This window comes from Equus asinus, chromosome X, assembly GCF_041296235.1.
Source record: "Equus asinus isolate D_3611 breed Donkey chromosome X, EquAss-T2T_v2, whole genome shotgun sequence".
NCBI lineage: Eukaryota > Metazoa > Chordata > Mammalia > Perissodactyla > Equidae > Equus > Equus asinus.
Genome location: NC_091820.1, coordinates 41,849,965 through 41,872,057, shown reverse-complemented (window position 1 = coordinate 41,872,057; position 22,093 = coordinate 41,849,965). Strand labels below are relative to the sequence as shown.

General features: G+C 47.2%; 1 protein-coding gene across 2 annotated transcripts in view; it reads right to left on the bottom strand.

The window, feature by feature from the left end:
• The window catches only part of DIPK2B (divergent protein kinase domain 2B), a 47,024-nt gene that overhangs the window by 5,760 nt on the left and 19,171 nt on the right, over nt 1-22,093 (bottom strand). The window contains exons 3-4 of one of the 2 annotated variants that reach the window (XM_070502156.1): nt 18,443-18,619; nt 1,478-1,651 (exon numbers count right to left, since the gene is read on the bottom strand). In XM_070502156.1, coding sequence (XP_070358257.1) covers nt 1,478-1,651; nt 18,443-18,619 — 351 coding nt within the window. The remainder of the gene's footprint in view (nt 1-1,477; nt 1,652-18,442; nt 18,620-22,093) is intronic. The other variant, XM_014835311.3, reaches the window with a different exon arrangement.

Here is a 22,093-nt window from a genome sequence, read left to right as displayed (position 1 = left end):
TTACCCTCTTGCCACATTGTGATGAATCCTTTCTTGTTTCCTGGGCCTATCGGGGACCTCTCCGTGCCGTGGAGGGAGGGCCCAGGCCTACTGGCGATGTCTAAATGTCCAGCTGCAGAGTCCTCCTCGGGTTGGTGGCAGATCAATGCCATGCCCTTCCCGGGCAGAGCCCAGGGTGGATGGAGGGTCCCAGTCTAGGCCTCTCAGGAGCCAGGGCTGGGAGTAGCCAGGGTCTGCCGCTGCCAAGGCTAGGACAATGGGCTCCCTTGCTGACACTGGCTAAGTGACTGTGGTGAAGTCACTTCACATCTCTGAGACCCATCTGGGAAAGGGGACAATAGTAATATTCCTGTGGGGTTGTCGAGTTGTCCTGAGCATTAAATGAGATAATAATGTCAAACATCCAACACAATGCCTGGCACACAACAGGTGCTCAATAAATGTGAGCTGTTAGTATGTATTTAGCTGTCATCTCTTTGGCCAATAAAAATAATTATATATAATATATATTTAATAACATGTAATTAAAATATAACCTATATATAACATTATTATATATTATATTGTAATAGAATTATAGTTATATATTATACAATTACATATAATTGCATTACATAATTAATTAAAATAAATATTAATGGTCTTCATTGTAGCTTCTTGCCTCCTCCCTCTCCTGTTCGTTTTTCCTTCCCTTCCCTCTCCTCCTCCCTCTCTTCTTCTTCCTCTTCTTCTTCTCCCTTCCTCTCCCCTTCCTCCTCTTCCTCCCTCCTCCTCTCTCTACCCCTCCTTTTTCTGCTCCCTCCTCCCACATCCTAGTTTTCTCTATGCCCACTATGTGAGTGTCCTGACTTGGGATTTGAGGCAAATGGGTGCAACTGGGCTCCACGTGTTCCATGGGTGCTTGTTGACTTGTTCAGCTGCTGTCTCTACCACTGGAGTGGAAGCTGCATGAAGGCAGTGGCCACTAAGCCTGTCTTGTCGGCCAGTGTATCCCCAGGTTCTAGTGCATGCTCATTTATTTGACCATTCTCCTATTGATGGGCATTTAGGTTACTTCCATTTTTTTCTACTTTCCAAGCATGGCTGCAGGGCACATCTCCAGGTAGGTCATTCTTTGGCTATTTCCCCATCTCTTGAGCTTGCTCAAATCTTAATGATCTTTGAGGTACAGGTCAAAGTTGCCCTCCTTTACAAAGCCCTTCAGGTCTGCCTCAGGCAGAGAAGGTGACCATTGACTCTTGTTGCGCAGCCCCCCACCCCAGCCTTGAGTTCTCACACCTCTTCCCTCTACAGCAACCACAGCACTTTCCCACTGTAGAAGCCAATGAGTATTTAGTGAATGCCACAGGAGTACTAACATGGGCTGATGGCCCCAAGGCGTGCAGAAAAGGGGGAGAGAGCTTAACCCAGGGCTGGCCCCTTCGGAATTCGACTTGAGCCCCATTCCTGGAGGGGCTTTCCGGGGGTCGCTGCGTACCTGTAGGAGGATGGGATGCGCGTTGACAGCCAGCGTGTAGAGTAGACGCAGCTTGTCGCGGTCGGTGAAGTGGTCCATGAAGATGCTGCCAGCATCGGGCACCTCAGCGTAGCGACGGACCACACGGTCCAGGAGTCGCTGCGACGGACAGCGCAGGAGGGGACTGGGCAGGCCCTGCGAGAGGGGGAGGGATGTTGAGCACTCGTCGGGGGCCGGCAGGACCAAGAACGGACAGGTCCTGCTGACTGGGGAGACCCGCGGGCCTGGGGGGCAGAGCACCCCTAGGGGGCGTGGCGGGAGGGGGCTGAGCAGGCTACCTGGGGAACGGGAGTGAGGCGGGGTAGGAGGCCCCGGGAGCCGAGGAGAAGCGTCTGAGCAGTCCCCGGGGCAGGGTAGCTGGGCACTGGGCAGCGGTAGGCCCCAGCAGGCCGTGGAGCCTTGGAGCGCCTGGGTCTCCAGGCACCGCCGCACCTCCGCTCTGCCCTTCCACACAGAGCTGATTCCAGAGGGAATTAATCAGATTGGCCCTCTGTGATCGGCCCTTTCGATTCCTTCCACCATTTCACTACGATGTCAACACAATTATGATGCTATGCATGAGCCTCTTTATGTGTGCTGCTTTGTATTCTCGATAAAATTGGGAAATACGGACCCAGGTTTATTTTCCATGACCTTCTAGCCCTCCCCGACACCTTTCTCTTCACACTGAACAAAGACAATGAACCGACTGAAAAAAGAAAAGAAACATAGTTAAGAACAGGGCCCTGGGGCTCAGTCTGCCAGAATTCAACTCTGGCTCCACATTTACCAGCCAGCTGTGTGAACTTGGACAAGTTGCTTAGTCTCTCTGGACCTCAGGGTCCAACCTAAAGTGAAGGTGCCAGTAATAGCACCCTAGGAGGTCATGGGGCTCAAATAAGTTAATAGATGTAAAATACTAGAACACTGTCTGCTGAGCAGTGAGCACTCCATAAATGCTAACTGCTCTTACCAAATTAAAAAAGTTCAAATTCCCAGCACAGAGAAGAGTGGCGATAGCCCCTGATGGCAATGATAGCCTGAGTCAGGCTTTGTCGGAGAGAACAGGATTTTCAAGTTCCAAGAGACTGGCTTTGAAGATCACAAACCAAAGCCTGAAAGACCCAGGGCAGAAAGTGTGTCATGGAGTGTCTGTAGACCACATTTGCAGGCTGCCAGCCTGGCAGAGGCTCTGGCTGAGTGATCTGCTGGAGTAGGCGCCAAAGAGCAGTCTCCAGAGACCTGGGCACCGCAGCGTGGAGCGAGGACAACAGCCTAGACCTCTCTGTCTCCCCAGTTGGAACCCAGGAGGGTGGAAGGATCCCTGGGGGCCTTGAGGTTAGGGCTTGGAGGTTGGTGAGGCTATGGACAGGCCAACAGGGTAGGCTGCCCAACCATTCTGGTTTGCTTGGGACTGAGGGTTTCCTGCTGACACTGGGAAACTGAGATGGTTGGTCACACTACCACAGCTGGACCATGGCCATGGGCAGAGTATGCTCCTGCCCCCAGATGAGGACCAGAACAGACTGGCAGAGGCCAGTGTGGCTGCTTGTGGAACTGTCACAGCCCAGGCACGCAGCCTGGGCACCAGGTGAGCCCCTGGACTCCTCAAGGAGGGAAGGTGCAGGTTGGGATTCTGAAGTGACCGGACATGATGGGATGTGACTGAGGTTGCCTGACAGTGTTTAGATGACACTTTCCACCCCTCAGAGGAGTGGGAGCACCAGAGTTCAGCTCAGGGAGAGAAAAGTAAGGAACATTCCATTTTTGTGCCTCTGAGTCTGTGAGTGTCCAACTCATGTGTGCTCCATCCATCCTTCGGGAATGTTTACAGATGGGAGGACAGGGGACTAACCCACCAGGTGCCAGGCGGTGGGCTGGGTATTTCACGTGCAGCAGCTCATTTAATCCTCCCAGGCACCCCACGAGGTAGGTGCTATTATGAGCCTCATTTTGCAACTGAGGAATTGCAAGTTTGCAGAGTGTAGTAAGGGTTGGATTTGGGATTTGAACATGTTATGGACCGAATGTTTGTGTCCCCCAAAAATTCACATGTTGAAACCCTAAACCCCAGTGTGATGGTATTTGGAGATGGGTCCTTTGGGAGATAACTAGGTCATGAGAGTGGAGCCCTCATCATGGGACTAGTGTCCTTATGAGAAGAGAGAGGAGCGAGCTGGCTTTCTGTCTCTGCTCTCCGCCATGTGAGGATACAGCAAGAAGACGGCTGCCTGCACACCAGGAAGAGAGCCCTCACCAGGAACCGAATCTGCCGTCACCTTGATCTTGGACTTCCCATCCTCCAGATCTGTGAGAAATAAACGTCTGTTGTCTAAGCCACTCAGTTGTGGTATGCTGTTATAGCAGCCTGAGAGGACCCCAATTCGTTAGACTCTAATATCCATGCCTTTTCCCCTGTAATAGGTCCTGCCCTGCTGCCAGCCCCATAAGCTACTGGGGTGGGGATCAAAGAAGACGATTTGAAGCTATGAGAAGATCTCTTTGCTTTTGACAGTCTTTCCTACACAGCCTGAAATTCCACCATTAGAAATAATCATTGGTGGTCGGAAGAGGTAACTAATTTCTTCTTCACTTCTCCAAGAGCCTCCTCTTAAATGGAAATACCTCTGGGAGAGGTAGGACACTAATTGGCCATAACAACGACAATGATAATAGGTAATAATGATTGAGTGCTTATTATACAACAGGAGCCCTTCTAAGCCCCTCACAGCTAGTGTGTTCTTTCATTTACTCCTCATAGAAACCTAATGAGGTTAGAGACTACTATTGTTCCCATTTTACAGATGGCAATACTGAGATTTAGAGAGATTAAGTGAGCTGCCTCAGGCCACACATCCCTGGTATTTGTCCAAGACTATATACCAGGTGAGAGGTAGGTGGAGCCAGGCAGGGCCTGCAGCCTTGTCTTTACTGGGATACAACCCTGCAGTTAACTGAGATCAGGGTGCTCATTCATTCCTTCACCCACCAATGTTTGCAGAGAATCTCCCAGGACCAGACTGCATTTGAGGAATTGTAGCTATGAAGGGGAACACAACAGGCCCCGCCCTCCCTGGGCCTGTTGGGCAGGCGAGGCCATCCAGTGCCCAGCAGCTACAATGTGGTGCGGGGAGAGCTCCGACTGCAGCAAGGTCAGGGAGCTAGCAGGGCACGCTGGAACTTTTGTAGGTCTCCGGAGTTTTGTCTTCATGGGCTTCTTCCTCCATAAAAATATTAAAAATTATATTTTGCAACTGCATTGGTATAAAGACAAATATATTATTCATATTATATATTCAAACTTTTTTGGACCTAAAAGTTCATTTTTTCTTTTGATTTTATATATGTATATAAAATATACATATTTATTTTTTTGGGGGGGAGGAAGATTGTCGCTGAGCTAACATCTGTGGCAATCTTCCTCTATTTTATGTGGGATGCTGCCACAGCATGGCTTGACAAGCGGTGCTAAGTCCACACCCAGGATCCAAACCTGTGAACCCTGGGCCACACAGGCAGAGCCTGTGAACTTAACCACTGTGCCACTGGGCCGGCCCCTCTTCTGATTTTAAAAGAAATGGAAACATTTTCATGGGCCCCTCAAAGGCTACTTGGAAGACAGTGAAATCTAAGGTGAGGCCTGAAGCACGGGTGGAGTGAACCTGCAAAGAGGGTGGCAGGGGACTTTATGCAGAGGGAACAGTACATGCAAAAACCTGGAGATGAGAGAGAGTGTGCTGGAAACTAGGAGTAGGTTAGTACTCCTTGAAGCTTGAGTATCACTAGTGAGCGTGGGCAGAGAAAAAGCCCTGATAAGAAGAAGCCCAGAGTCATTTTAAGGAATGTTGATTTTATCCGGAAGGGATGGGGAACCACTGAAGGCTTTAAGCAAGGAAGTGATATGCTCAGATATACATTTTAGGGAAATGATTCTAGGTGCCCTGTGGAGGAGAGATTCAGAGGAGTGTGGCTAAGACTGCTTGTTACTGACCCTTGGATTTTTAGTGAGGCATTTGGCTGCCAGAATAAATTTTCCATTCTCAGCTTCCTTTGCAGCCAAGTGTGGTAATGTGACTAGGTACTGGTCAATGAGATATAAGGAGATATTTCTGAGAAGGATCTCTAAAGAGAGAGGGTGTATCCTTCTTCACTCTTTCTTTCTTCCTGGCTGCAATATGGAGGCAATGGCTGGTGCGTGGGCAGCCATCTTGGGCCAGGGCATGCTAAGGGTTGTGGAGCAGCAAAATGAAAGTTGGCTGGGTGCCTGAGAATCACGGAGCCACTATATCAGCCCTGGACAGCTATGTATCGGTTTCTTTTAAGTAAAAGAGAAATATATTTCTATCTTGTTCAAGCCACTGTTATTTGGATTTTTTGTCACGTGCAACTGAACCTAGTCCTCAGCGTCACAGGAGAAGAAAGTGGAGGCAGGAAGGTCAGTCAGGACGATGTAATGGTCCAAGTATGAAATGAGAGAATGAAAAAATTTGAAGATAATTGTTCATAGTAGAATCTAGAAGTCTTGGTGATTGGCTGAGTGGGGGAGGGGGCAAGGAAAAAGGAGGAGTCAGCGATAGTACCCCACATGAGGGTGGACACCAGAGGTATCATTTGCTGAGCTGCTTTTAAAACCTGTTCACAAACTCTTTGACACCCCTCCCATCCAGGGATGGAGTCTAATTCCCCTGCCTTGGAATACACACTGGCTTTGGTGATTTGCTTCTAGTGACTGGAATGCTTACAGGAGTGATGCTGCGTGACTTCTGAGCCCTGGCCATAAAAGGTGATACAGCTTCTACCTGGCTCTCTTGTACCCAACCACCATGCTGCAAAGAAGTCCAGGCCACATGGAGAGAAAGCAAGATCCCCTGCTTTCACCCAGCTGAGTGCCTAGCTGACAGCCAGCCCCAACTTGCCAGCCACGTGACTGAGCCATCTCAGAAATGGCTTCTCCAGTGCCGGACAGAACCATCCCAGCTGATGCCGCATGGAGCTTGGTGAGCCTTCCCCACCAAGCCCTGCCCAGACTGCAGGAGCAAAATCAATGATCGTTGTTGTTTTAAGCCACTACGTTTTGAAGTGGTTTGTTACATCAATAAATAGCCGCTGAATTTGCTGAGCCGCCTCTAGAACGATAGGCAGAAAAGACTTTAAAGACCATCTTGTACCCCAACCTCCCTTTATGGTGAAGGCAGCTCCTTTGCAAGGTTCTACTCCCAGAGTAGGGCTCCATCTATTTTTGTTTGGTGTGTGCTGGCCCAGGGCAAGCCCACAATTGTATTGGCCAATGGCGAACAGAACTGGGAAAACGAACATTTCCAATAAAATAATGATTCATTTCAAAACCAAATGCATCCTCTTTGGGAGTTTCTAAATCACCGCTTCCTTCCGCACACGTGGGCAACAGGGCTAACTTGCCGCCTTCCAATGAAAGGCAGAAGGAAAACGAAACCCAGGCCCTCTGTTGCTCCTCCTGCTCCCGTGTCTGGTTTCCTCATCCTCGAGTTTCCTGCCTGACACGGTCCCTTAGGGAACCAGCCAGCCCATCAAGGTCTTCATGGTGTGGTGCTAGTGACTGGGCGTTTGCTGTACTGCATTGTCACTTCACAGGGGCCTTCTGCGCAGCATGGTACCGAGAGTGATTGACCGCAATCCCTAACAGTCTGTAAAACAGTCAATAAAATTTAGTAGGTGTGTCACTTGATGGTCAGTTGTATGCGTTAACTTGGTTTGGCTATGGTGCTGTTATTCAAGCAAACACTAATCTAGGTGCTGCTGTGAAGATAGTTTGTAGATGTGGTTAACTTCTACAGCCAGTTGACTTTAAGTAAACGAGATTATCTTTGATAATCTGGGTGGGCCTCATCCAATCAGTTGAAAGGCCTTAAGAACAAAACTAAGGTTTCCCTGAGGAGGACGAAATTCCACCTGTGGACTGTAGTTTCAGCTCCTCCCCAAGGGTCTCCAGCCTGCTGGCCTGCCCTATGGCTTTTGGACTTACCAGCCCCCACAGTCACATAAGCCAATTCCTTGAAACAAATCTGTTTATATATATATATATATATATATATATATATGTAATATTATAGTATATGTTATATATAATTACATATTATATATAATTATTTTTATATGAAATATTTTATATAGTTAATAATTTAGATTGTAACATTATATGAATTAATAAATTACTGATACTGTATATTTTATATAATATCACATATATTATATACATATAATATTATACACATACACGTAGGTGCACACACAGATTACACACTGGCGCTCAGGGAAAAGCACTTGTTCCTCGTGGAAATGACAGCCACCCAGACTGGAATCTAGATTTACTTTCGCTTTTGAAGCTTCTTGTGAAATCTGAGTGCACAAGATGTAACTTCCTCCGTGAGTTGTTTGACATTCAGTCGCCTTTCACTTTCTCGAATGTGCTCAAAACATGTCACCAGCCATCAGTAGTGTCCTTATTTAAAGGAGTCTTAGCAGAAGGGAAGCATGAAAGTTAAATTGTCTAGACAAATGACTTCATGACTCTGATGGAGGTCCTTCAGAAGTAAAAGAGCTACGCTTGTTGTTCCTCTCTAGAAGCCAGAGAGAAGCGAGCTCGTCCACTGGTAGAGCAAGAAGGGAGTTTCCTTCAGAGCAGACCACAACTTAACAATTGTGTGGATCTTCAGTAATCTTGCCAGAATCGCCCTAGCTCCATCTCAAGTTCCATCCCTTGGGTGAGCTCTGCCCAGCTTGAGGGGCCCATCCAAAGTGGAAGACCGCAGCAGGGGGACCACATCTCAGTTGGGGTGGGCTGCGTGAAGGCCCCATCTAGGGAGCCATGCAGGGTGGTGGAAGGAGGCCGGGCTTTGGAGCTGCCTGCCTGGCATCAGAGTATACTGCGCACGTGTAGCCCGCTCCCGGTGGTCCTGTGTGTCGGTGAGTTCCGGAGGGTGGCATGGGGGCTGCGCGTGGAGGGCTGGTGTGGAAGCCTCTGTAGTGTTAGTTATTTGAAAACATGCTTGGCACAGCACAGTCGGGCCAAGGAGGCTCACGCTTTCTGGAAGCTCTAAGCGTTAGGCTCTATGGCAAGTCTTTCCACAGATATTATCTCAGCACACACGGGGCCTTTGAGCCTTTAGTTCTGTCTTGTCCTAGTGACTCTCCTGGAAATGTAAAGTCATTGATTAAAAAAAGGGTTAAAAATTTGCAGGAGATGCAGTGACACTAATTGTCACAGCCCATGCTGGCAAATGCAAACAGTACACTGCATTATTAAGTGAGCTAGTAAAATGCTCCCATTTTCCAGATGAGAATACTGAGGTAAGGACCAGGAAGGGAAAGCGGCTTGTTAAAGGTCATGCTGCTTCTTGGTGCCCAAGCTTGGTTTCATACCCAAATCTCAGTAAGACATTAAAAATGATTTAATGGGCAGAGAGAGGAAAAAAAAAGGAGAAACTAGTGATTTCAGAATAGGGTAGTGTGCCCCAAAGTTGACTGACAATCGAAGGCTTCAGAGTGCTATTAACAATGTAAATCCTTAGAAATCCTGAAAAGGTAGGTCCAGTGAGGGCCTGAGACTCTGCATTTTTGACAGGTGTCCCAGGTCATTCTTGTTATCAGGCAAGTCCGGGAAACAGGTGGGAGGAGGAGATGTGATTCAGCGTTCCCGTCTTAGGAGGCTTGAGTGAAGTCCCCCAGCAGACGTCTTCCTTTCTTTTGGGCGCAAATACAAATGATTGATTGTGCATTCTTTTTTTTGTTGTTAAAAATTGGCATCTGAGCTAACATCTGTTGTCAATCTTCTTTTTTTTTTCTTCTTCTCCCCAAAGCCCTCCAGTACATGGTTGTATATTCTAGTTGTAGGTCCTTCTAGTTGTGGCATGTGGGATGCCGTCTCAGCGTGGCTTGATGAGCGGTGCTAGCTCTGTGCTCAGGATCGAAACCCGTGGAACCCTGGGCTGTCAAAGCAGAGTGCACGAACTTAACCACTCGGCCACGGGGCCGGCCCCTGATTGTGCATTCTTGATGGCAGAGTGTGGACATCTGGTGGAGAAGCACTTCCCCGTCACTCCTCAGACAGCCAGTACCTTTCCCCAGAAGGTCTTGGTTGATAAAAACTCAAAACATTACCCTTTAAAAGGGGCTATGCACACTGTACTAAGGGTGCCCTGGAAGCCCAGACAACCTTCAACACCCAACCAAGTGAATCTCTTAGGAAGGAATCAAATGCTTGGAGGAGAGATGGTTGCTGACCCCGTTAATCCCATCACAGAGCCCGCTCTGCCTTCTCAGAAGGTTTGAACCTCTCTGCTAGAGAGCCGGGAGAGCTCGAGCTGGAGGAGGAGGAGAGGCATCAGGAGTGCCAAGCCGTAGCTGGAAAGGCATCGACTGTCCAAGGGCCACATGCTGACTCAAACTGGCCATTAGCCCTATGTTGCCACTCAGGGTGACAAGACCAAAAGGAGAGCTGGACTCCTAGGTGCCTCCATTTTTATACTTCCTATGTGGGGTCAGGATGGTGAAGATATTAGGATTGTACCTTTGGTCATTTTGGCCAGGAAAAGGTGCCAGAAGTCACGCTGCTGAGTAGTTCATTTTCACGTGGTGGAAGGACTGGAGAACTTGTTCACCTTCTGTACTACTGTCTGTCCTTCTGCCTCCTTGGGACTTGAGCACAAAGCCAGTTTACAAGCCTCACAGAACATGTGTGGCATGGTGAGAGGCACATGTTTTGCACTCGGTAAATGGTACACATTTTGTCACCATCATAGTCACCTGCATCAGCATCAGCATCATCACTGCCACGTTATAGACTCACCTTCTGACCAGCCATGCTGCTCTCTGTGCCCTATGTCCCCTTGTAGCTGAAGCTCCATCTCCCCATGGCTGGCCTGCTCAGGCAAGCCGAACAAGGCCGTCTTTGACGGAATGGGGGTGCCTGGTGTGAGAGGCTCTGCCTAATGCGGTGTTGATAGAGTTAAGCCGATTATTCTGACTCTCTTTTGGGAGTTAGAGTCCATCTGAGAAAGAGGAGCAGGGGCAGAGCTACGGAAAGAAGCAGAGATGCCATGAGGCAGGGTGATTGGGGGCCCATGAGAGACAGGCTGAAGCACTAGATGCATGGTTACTGGGTGCCAGAGCTGCCTCAGGCCCCAGAAGCTTCCAGGCCCAGTTCTGGGCCAGGGGTGGCCTTATTACAAACTCGTTTTTCAGAGAGTGAGTTCGCTGAGCCTTTGCTCCTCACCCCTGGGAGAGCCAAGCACCCGTTAACCCAGAGAAACGTGGCTTCACTAGGGCCCGAGGGCAGGGCAGGGCCTCGGATTGAATCTTGGCCTGGCTGGGACTTAGCTTCCACGTCTGTGAGAGGGGATGATGGAATGGCAGAGGGGCTCAGGAAGATAATGTGTGCGAGTATCTTTACAGTACTCGACGTCCTGGGCCCCTGGATAGCCATGTTATCCTCAAGCTTATTTCCCATATTAATCACCCCTTTTGGTTCTGAATGACTCTTGGCTGTTTCCCAAAAGCAAATACTACTCAAAAGACAAAGATTTACCGCCACTGAACAGATTTGAACACTTGCTCCGCTGGATATAAACGTGTGCTCTTCAAAAGAAAATCTAAGACCAGAAGTGTGGCTTTTACTTTATGATCAGAAGCCAGCTTTCCCAGCAAGAAGCTTGCCCTGGCCAGCTAGAGTTTTTACTTTGGGTGAATTTACTGTTCTCAAGCTCTCCTAGCATCTAGGGAGAAGAAGAGAAAGTTCTAGTGTTAACCTGTGAGTTGACTTTCTGGTTATATATCTGAACACCTTTTACATGATTTAGTTGTTAAATATGCTTGTGAAATGGGGTTTAGCTTATGTGTCATAATTAATCAATGTGTTATAATTAAAACAATAATGATTCAATAACTGTATCAATTGTTGTGGATAATTAAGCCAAAAGGTACTGACCATTTCTTCAAGCTGAATTGTATTCAAAACCATGAAAACCCCCATTTGGTTTATGTTATTAAGAGAAACATCTCACAGTTCTTTTCCTGTTCCGGTACATGGATTTTTCTTCCCTTTTATTAAAGTTCTTTCTGATTGATTTTTTTCTCTGAAACTCAGATGCAACGCGAGGCTTCTTGGTTTGTTAACTTTTCATTCTAAAAGTGCCTGCCAACACAGTGATTATTTTTGTGAAAGCATTTGGATGATTTTAAAGGTTTAGGCATCCAAAAATGTCCTCCTAACTCTCAGTCATGTTACTTTATGACACAGTTCATCCTCTCAGCCGCCGGTACTGAGACTAGAGGAAGGGGGGATTTCAGTATAGTAGATGGTCCCCAAATCATTTCAATTTTGCTTTGAAGTCCACAAGATATGGTAGATTAATGATAGGCCCCTTCTCCCATTAAGAGGTTTCTCTCTGCTGCCGTTTGCCCAGGCCGATCAGCTCAGGGTCCCTGCAACTCAGTCACTGATGGAAAGTCAGGCTCAAAGGGGAGAGGCAGAGACAGGAAGTAAGCCAGGAGTGGGTCCAGAATTTGGAGCTTGCCTTGGATCATCTCAGAGTGGATAACATACCCAGGAGGGTTGAATAGATGCTAAAACAACATAAAATTAAAAACTAAACAGACTTAGTGGGGCGGGACGAGAGATATAAAACGTCTCCTTTGTACTGGAAGGCCAGCTACTTGCAGAGCTCCCGTTTCCACGTAAAACAGGGCCTCTAACTCTGGGTGACATCCTTTCCTTGGGCAGGGTTTCTGTTGCTTAGATGCTTGGTACTCCGCAGCGTTTCTGGGTTGAACCCTGATGGAATGTTCGAGAAGTTCTGTTTAAATTGAGGGGGAGGGTTCCCAGGAGAGGAGTAATGAAGAGCTACCCTGAGTGTGTGGAGTTACATGGCTTCATCCATTCTCCTGCCTCTACCAGTGCCTCCCGGTGGATCTTCTCTGCATCCAACCTCTCCAGGCCACTGCCTGCTTCCCTCCATTCTCGCTTGGATTCCACCGGCCTGGGGAAGGGGGCCTCGGCCCGGATGGGTGGACAGCCTTCACCTCAAACTGCAAAGGTGAAAAACTGGATTTAACACCACCTTCAGGAGTTAGGATGGCGAAGTAGTTACAAGTAAGCTGCCTGGGTTCAAATCCCAGGTCTGTCACGTCACAGCTGCATGACCTGGAGCAAGCTCTTTAATTGATCTGTGCCTCAGTTTCCTCATGTATAACTGAAGGACAATAATTAGGGGACTATATGATTTGTCTTCTAAACCTAGATATTTTTGAGAGTGAAAGGGATGATATTAGTAATTAAATCAGGACAACAGGCATACACTGGGACTGTCTCAGACAAACATGAATGTGTGATCAGCCTAATGATTATGGAATCCTCATCAGGATGTTGAGAGGGTCACGTCTGTGGGAAAACTGTCTGGCACATGGGAAGGGCTCTATAAGTATTGGCTGTTATTTCCCCAAAGACAGTGCTTTCCCAACTTTTCCATTTCTGTCAGGGATCCGACCACTCTCCCAGTCTTCCAGGTTAGACTATCTGGAGCTATTTCTGACTTCCTGAACTTAACGGCTCATCCCTGCTGTCTTTGACTCCCCATATCAATTTGTGCTGTCATCATTGTGACATATAACATGCATTTTATTGTGTCTACTTGTGACCTTCATGACCTCTCCCCCAGCTTGTGCTCCTTCTGGGTTTAGCTGGCCCAGGAGTGCACCTCTAGGCAGGTCCCTTTCCCTTTCTGAGCCTGTTTCCTCATGTCTCACATGGGGATGATGGTAGATTCTCAGCTTATACCAAGGACATCACCCCATTGGTCAGCTCCAGCTGAGTCTCTGGACATCATCAACACCTGATACGGCTTCTCGAATGCATGATAAACATGTCACTGTGCTTTACAGGCTGTGGAGCACTTTGTAATCACAAGGTACTATTGTCAGTTCGAGGGGTCATTGGGTAAATGTAATATTCCCCCTTCCCAAATTTCACAATAAATTGGACCTCTGAGTAGAAAACAGAGTTGCCCTTGGAGGGTCAAAAATGACCTCCACACTGTGACTATGATTGACCCAGGGCTGAGTTTAAATATGGGAAAAACACTTGGGAACCCCAGGAAACCCTAGTCAGGGAGCTCTGGAAGTAATTTCAGGGAGAAGGGTTGGGGAGCGAGCGTTATCATCTTGTCCGCCATATGGAGAGGCCAAGTGGACATAAGAGAGTGGTAAGATTGGGCACTTAGAAAGGAAAACTTGAGGGTCAGAAGTTGGCCTTGGGGTCTGGGGAAGTGGGTGTCCAGCCCACGACCTCCAGCACTGAAGCCTGTGAGCCGGTGGCCGGGCCACTGACGATCACATGGCCTAAACACCTCCTGGATCAGCGCCTACCCACCAGCCTTCTGACTACGAGTTGTCTTCCCCTTCGCTTCTTTCACTGTGTTCGTCTTCATTCAGAGAGAGGTGATTTCCACTCTGGGTGACTGTAATACTCTATTAGTAGCCATTTCATTTGCTGGCTCTGTGACTTACATAGCCAGGATGAGTTGGCCCTTCTGTGGGTATGCTCCAAGGCCACCAAATGGCAGCTCCAAGAGAGCGGGGACTTTATCTTGTTCACCATGTGTCCCTACTACTGGGTAGAAAGTTCATACTCAATACATACTTATTAAACAAATCAGTGGAGGAATTATTGAAGGCCCCTCTGGACTGTGGTGAATTTACCAGGGCAAATGCCAGTCTGTGAGGCCCTTTGGGAACCAGCAGAAAGAGTGTCCTTTCTGGTGGCATACTGTGCACTGCTGTGTATTATGACCCTTGGCACTGATAATAAAAACCATAGCTGACATTATCAAGTGCTCGCTTTGGTTCCGGCACGGTGCCCTGTGCCTTGCATGTGTCGCTTCGGTTCATCCTCACACTTCCGTGGGGGTAGGCACTGTGGCAGCCTGCAATGAGGATTCTGTGTGCAGGAAGTCTGGGAACATGCTCAGCGTTTCCTACTTCGTGGTGGAGCCGGGACTTGAACTTGCAGCTTCCTCGTTAGCTTGCTTTCTCTGGTATTGCCAGGTAGTTCGGGCCTCAAGCGCAGGACCTGGATCCCAGGTGTCCTCATTTCTCCAGGAACCCTGGGCATGGTCTGACTCATGGCAGACGCTACGGCTCTTGGATGTGCCCTCCCTTGCCTAGTTTCTTCACCAGCTGCTCTGTGTGTGTGGCCCTGTCCTTCTTTTGCCACATAGCCTCTCTGATCCCACTCCCTTCCCATCTAACTTGTCTACCACTTTTAGTCCCATTTGTGGAAATATCCACTGCCCTCAAGTCACTTTTCTTTAGAAATGCAAATTCTCAGCCCCAGCCCCAGACCTGCTGAATCAGAACCACTGAGTCTGGGGCCCAGCGATGCGCATGTTAACAAGCTCTCCAGGGGATTCTGATGCCCGCTCATGTTTGCGAACCACTGCCCTATAGAATGAAACTCACCCTCTTCCCGCCCCCGTCCTGCCATCGCAACATTTACCCACTGCTCTGGACACATACTGTCACCATGGGTCATGACACTTGCTACTTCCCACAATCGCGCCTTATTCTCACTTCTACATCTTTGTCCGGCCTTCTTTTCTTTTATTCTCTGGAAGATCCTCTAGTGACGTTTTCCCTAGCCCCTCCTTCCTCTCCCAGTTCAGGTTGCATCTCCTCCAAGCAGCTTTCTTGACCTTTCTAAGCCCTCATTTTCTTCCCTCTCCTGGAGTCTGTGTTACACGGGCCTCGCGCTGTGAGTCAGAATTCCCCCTAGCTGCTCAGTGCCTTGTGGACAGGCACATGGCATAATAACACTTTTGTAACCTCCTCAGCTCCCAGATGGGGGTGGGTGCCTAGGAGGTTCTTGACAAGCAAATACTTGGTCGCAGACTGATTGATGTGCCACTGCTCACATACTTGGGGTGTCTGCCCCCACCCACAATTCCTGAGAGGCTGAGTCGGGTGGCTGGCGGTTGGTCCAGGAATTGTAATGTCATGTGATGTTGGGAAGGAGCAGGGAGCATGACCACACAGAGAGATCCAGTCTGCCCAGAAGGTAAAGGAGCAGACATCCAAAGAGGAGCAGAGATGAGGAGCGTCCGGAGGCAGAGATGGGCTGAATAGGTTCCTCACAACTTCCTAGGTTCCATGAGGCCTGGATGCATGTACTTCCAGCACAGTAAACCCCTTTTCTACTTTAATTGGCCTGAGGAGGTTTCTGATCCTCGAAACTACTGATCCCTGATTAAGATACAGGCAGGGGGCCGGCTCCGTGGTCGAGTGGTTAAGTTCACGTGCTCTGCTGCGGCGGCCCAGGGTTCGGATCCTGGGCGTGGACATGGCACTGCTCGTCAGGCCACATTGAGGGGGCGTCCCACATCCCATAACTGGAAGGACCTGCAACTAAGATATACAACCGTCCTGGGGCGGGGGGCGGGTTTGGGCAATAAAGCAGAAAAAAAAAAAAAAGATTGGCAACAGTTGTTAGCCCAGGTGTCAATCTTTAGGAAAAAAAAAAAAGATACAGCAATTGTTGCCTTTTGGAGACATGCATCATTGTGGTTACATAGGTGACCATCTCAGCTGAATTCCCCCCAGTGTCCTCATGCTATCTATGCAGGAGAAGCCCCGGCCAAGGCTACTTCCCCTTGCCTACCTGTGTCCCTTGCTATCCAACCATAAGCAGCTAGAGGCTCACTTGGTGTAAATCACTGCCCCCTCTTCCATGGGGTAGCCGACCTTTTAGATGGCCCTGCTGGTGGAAGTGGTTGTGACCGGCTTTCCCCTTCTCTTGGAATCTTTCTTTCTTCCCACCTCATCCTCCATCTTTCTCCATTCCAGGGCTCTTGAGGCTTTGCCACTACAACATTTGTGGGCTGCTCAAAGGTTTTCACTGTGGCAGATGAAATAATCATTGTGGCAGGCAATTCAGCTGATAGTTGGACAGGCGGGGCAGCTGATGCCGAGGAAAACACATTATTTCACGGTCTGTCATTTTGATTCAGGTATGCCAAGGCTGGTCACATTCTCCACTAGGCCATTTCATTTTATAAGCTGTTTTTTTCCTTTCTTCCTTTTAAAACCAAAAGATAAGAAACCAAGTGCTTCTGACAACTCGTTTGTGCATGCAAGCTTGCAGAAACTTCCATAGGAGCTCAGCGGCTTTTGCTGTGCAAAGGTGCTGTGGTCCAGGAAGCTCAGACAGAATTCTGATTGTAAAGAAAACCTTCCGACCAGCTCCACACTTGCCTGGTGGGAGGGACTGTCAGGCTTCTTCTCCCCAGCCACTCTGTTGAAGTTGTACCATCTGTATCAGTCAGGGTTCAATCCAAGAGGCAGAATCACTAGATTTTTTAGTTTTTATTTTTACAGGGATTTGACCTTGCACAATTGTAGGAGCAGGTTAGGCAGTCTCTGTAAGGCTGCTGTCCTCTCATCTGATGCTAGAGCTTGAAGTCCACAGGCAGGCAGTTGGGAAGGGAAGACAGATGCGAAGTGAGGGAAGGTCAAGGACAAGATTGAACCTACAAACACAAACTGGAACTCACGAAGATGGACTGAAACCTATGTCCGTTTTTATTGCCCTTGAGCTTGATGGTGTGGTGACCTGTAGAAGCCGAGGCCCTTCGGTATGCAGCTAAACCTAGCCTGGGACTCAGAAGCTGAAGGAGGAGCCAGGAGAAGGCAGAGCAGCTGCAGGCCTGGCCACTGCCTCACCCCAGCAAGGGGAGCCAGAAGCTAGGTGACACTGTGTGTGAGCTACTGAAATGGCCACTGTTTCCCTTCTGCCCTCCCAAACTCCTGAGAGAATCTCTCTGTGTACCACTCTGACCAGAAACATACAGGGGAGGGCATTCTGGAAAACATAGTTCAGCCTGGCCAAGTTGACACATTACAAAGCCACCACATCACCTTTGGCTTTCTTTGCCACTCTCACAGTGACTTTTCTCTTCATTAATGATATAGGGGATAGTATGTGATATAATATTAAGTCATAGAGAAATATGCAACATTAAGTATATTTAATTTTTAATATATTTAAAAACTATTCTTATAATTTTTCAACTAATTCAACTTATAATTATTCAACTTATTTTTAAACATGACGAGAAAAAAGACTAGAAGGAAAAATGCCTCTGGGTGGTGGGTCATGTGATCTTTTCCCCTACTTTCTTGTGGGTTTTAAAAAATATATACTTTATAAATGTTTATAGTGGGTATATGTTATTTTGATGATTAAAAATACAATTTAAAAACTGAATGTGAAAGGAAAGCTTTGTTTTTTTGGGAAGGTAGCAGGTGGCTAGGCTGAGGATGTGTCTGAGAAAGGAAAAGTGAGAGGCAAGGAGACAGGCCCCAAGTCTCTCTGAAGCAGGCCAGAAGTGGTGCCTTTCCACGTCACAATGGATGCGGAGGTGCTGGGGGTGTCGTGTAGAAGAAGGACTTGGTTAGAAAAGTTCACTGTGCATAGCCAGGAGGACTACGCAGAGGGAAGGATGTCTGTCACGGGGACCACTTGCAGGAAAACACGCTCAGGCAGTCAGATGGCCTTCTGAGCTGCGAGGGCTTGAGGTATTAAGGTGAAACAGACAGCTGAAAGGGGAGGCCATGGATTATTCATCACTGGGCCAGGGCAGGACTTCAGGGGAGACAGAGAGATCAGATGGACCCAAGAACAATGACTGTTATGAATGAGATGAGCCCCATGACTTTTCACACATTACTGCAGCCATCTGGCCATATAAAAATCAGTAGCCTCCCATCTAGAGTTCCTTAGACCCAGAACCCTGAGGAAAGGACTATAGTTTTAGGATGGAAAGAAAGTGCCAATCTCAAGATGCTAGGAGGTAGTTATATTTGCTGGTTAATAAAAAAGTTGTTTATATTCTAGAGACCCCTTGCCCCTAAGGACATACATACTGTCCACTGTCTTGTCCTCAGAATTGGAAAGTGCCACAGGTACTGCTGAATCTGAATAAATGATCGTGTGCAGAAAGTCTCCACTGCAGCCAGTGCCATTTTGGGGGCCTTAGACACAGCATCACTCTGGACCACTGACCTTCCCAGAAGCCTCTTGGTAGGGAGGCAGTGCTGACCCTAGGAGAAATAGTGATGGAAAGGCAGTTGGCCTTTGCCCCTCACCTTTCCTTCTGGTGTCTCACATTCCCTTTGAAGCACAGTGCTCAGAAGTGCTTGGGCCAGCTTACCAGGCAACCCCCGGAGGAACCATCCCTTGTCCTCCTGAGGAAGAGGCTCCCCATCTACTTCTTCCTCCCCTGCGCTGGGTCAAAATGCTTCAGTTGTCTCTTTTCCAAGATAGCTATGGAGAGATCAAGCCCTGGAGAATGTCAGTGGATAACTGTCACCATCCCTCCTCACCCAAATCAGGTAAACATCACTAGTATCAAGAATCATGTTCCAAGGAGTAGAAACCATGGGACTTTCAGGTTTGTTAACTCCTGAGTCGGGCCAGTAAAGACACTCTCTTGGGGAAAGATAGGACTTTCACAGACTGAAATCCAATGGCCTTTAGAGCTGACCTGAGAGTTGGCACCGGTATGGATCAAGAGTCACCCTGAAGCCGTGAATAGTGAGTGGTGAATGATGTCCTATCCATTCACTGATTCTATCACTTTTTCATTTCCCAAACATTTACAAGGTGTCTACTCCACATCAGACATGTGTGAGGGAAGACATTGATGAATAAGGTTCAGTCCCTGCCCTCAAGCAGCTCGCTGTCTGGTCAGAGAGGCAAAAACAGAAAGAAAGAAAGAAAGAAAATCAATGTCACGTGCTCTATAGAAAGTGTTTTTCTGGTCTGCTCTATGTTATTAAGTCAGATTCTCCCCTGGCTGCCATGCCAGGCTTGGATCCTTTCATGTGTGCTGGGCTGAAAGCCATGGGTACTCCCCACACTTTCCTCAGCCTTGAAATAGTAACCAAAATGCCAAAGCTTTTTAGAATAAGGTGAGATTTTCAAAAGCAAGAAAGATGGCTTTAATAGTTATATTTAGGATTTGGATATTTGAATGCAATAGCACGAGTTTTTTCTCTCCTGGAGAGTAGATCATTCTGAGGTTTCTAGTTCTGGTCCTGACAGAATAACTGGGATCAGACTTACCCTTCTGCTGTAAATAGCTCTAAAACCTGCACAAAATATATAAAACAACTGTTCTTGGGCATTAGACCATGACCAACACAGGGCAATGATCCTTGAGAGAAAGGATGCACGTGAGCTGAGCCCCATATTCACACTATCTTTTTCCCTGAGGGCATTTTCCAACTGCAGTGCAGGGTCTTGCTAGGTAGAGGAAACAGCGATCAGGGTTTGAGGCTGCCAGAGTAGCTTGCATCTGGGGGGCCACAGAGAAAGAGCCCCCAAAATACGTGTAAAAATTCCCCTCAGGTCTTTGGCCAACTCCTAAGCTGCAGAGGAGCAGACTGGGACTCCAGAGGCTTCGCAGAAAACCACATTAGAAGGCTGTATCGCTGAGCAGAGATTTCAGAGGCCACATAGTGCCGGCAAGACGGAAGTTGGAGTTTGGGGTAGACATCTTAGTGAGCACCCTGGACTTTCAGGTGGACCTCAGGAAGTCCACATTCCAGTAGTAAGTGTCAAGTTCCACCGCAAGGATCTATCATCGTGTCCTACCAGAAGGACCATGTCCTAGGAGTAAAGGCAAAGCTGAAAGAGACCTGCACCCACAAGTCTAAAACCAGCCTCAACAGAATGAAGGCCGAGATTCTCAGCTGGGGCCATTTTTCCGCCCAGGGCGACGTTTGCCAACATCTGGAAGCAGTTTCGGTTGACATGACTAGGAGTTGTGGTGCTCCTGGCATCTAGTGGGTAGGGGCCAGCGATGCTGCTAAACATCTTACAGTGCACAGGACGGACTCCACTCCATCCCCCAACAAACAATGATCCAGCCTAAAATGTCAGCTCTCAGATTGAGAAACCCTAGATTTAGGTGATCTGTGATCAGTTTAACTGGGTGCTGGAAGAAAACTCAACAATCTTTAGAGAAAGATAACATAATTCAGAACCTCTACAGTGTATTATCCTTAAAATCCAGTGTACAATAAAAAATGTGAAGAAGGAAGAAAAACTAATTAATAATCATGAAAAAAGAAAACAACCAACAGAAACAGAAGTAGAATCACAGATAATCCAGATATTAGAGTTAGGAAATAGGGAATTCAAAGTAACATGATTAAGATTTTAAGAAAACAGAGGAAAAGACAGACAAAATTAAAGAAAAGGAGAGAATTTCAACAGAGAGGATCTATAAAAAATCTATAAAAAAATCAAATGGACATTTAGAAATACAAAATTCAGTATCTGAAATTAAGAACTTATTCACTGGATTTAATACTAAACTGGGCAAAGCAGAACCTAAGATTAATGAGTTGTATATGAGAGATAATACAGGAAAGCTTCTAGAAGTAAACTGAGGAATACCTTTATGACCACAGGATAATCAGGATGTGAAAAATATCAACCTTAAAATAAGACAATCAATAAATTGGACTTCATTGAAATTAAGAATTTCAGTCCATCAAAAGATACCATTAAGAGAGTGAAAAGGCAAGCCATGGACTGGGAGAAGATATTTGTAATATGCATATCCAATAAGGAATTTATATCTGGAACCTGGCCCAGTGGCATAGCAGTTAAGTTCACGCACTCTGCTTCAGCAGCCCGGGGTTTGCAGGTTTGTGTCCTGGGCTTGGACCTATACACCACTCATCAAGCCATGCTGTGGTGGCATCCCACATACAAAATAGAGGCAGATTGGCATAGATTTTAGCTCAGGGACAATCTTCCTCAAGCAAAAAGAGGAAGATTGGCAACAAATGTTAGCTTAGGGCCAATCTTCTTCACCAAAAAAAAGAAGAAACTGTTATTCAGAATATAAATTCTACAAATCAATGAGAAAGACAGATGACCCAATAAAAAATGGACAAAGAACTTAAGCTAGCACTTTACAAAAGATGAAATCAAAGCAGCCAATAAATACATGAAAAGGGTCTCTATATTATTATTATGAGAAAAATACAAATTCAAACCACACAGTGAGATTCTGCTATACACCTACTAAGATGACTAAAACGAAAAACTAACAATATCAAGTGTTGATGAAGACGTGGAACAGTGGAACTCTCTCTTCCATTGCTTATAGGAGGAAATCAGTACAACCACTTTGGAAAACTGTTTGGCAGTATCTACTAAATCCACCCCTAGCTACATACTATGACCCCGGAGCTTTGCTTCTGTACGCTTGTGTCCAACAACTGACATATGGAAGAATGCTTGCAGCAGCTTTAATTCACAATAGCCCACACTAAATACAAACCAAACATTCATCAACAGTAGAATGAATAAATTGTGACATCATCATACAGTGGAATATTATACTGCAATGAAAAGACAAACTACTGATTCATGTAACAACCTGGATAAATAGCATGACAACATGTTGAGTACAGACTGTGTGATGACATTTAAATAAAGTTCAAAACCAGGCAAAACGAATTCATGGTGACCTGGGTCGGAATAGTGGTTACCATTGG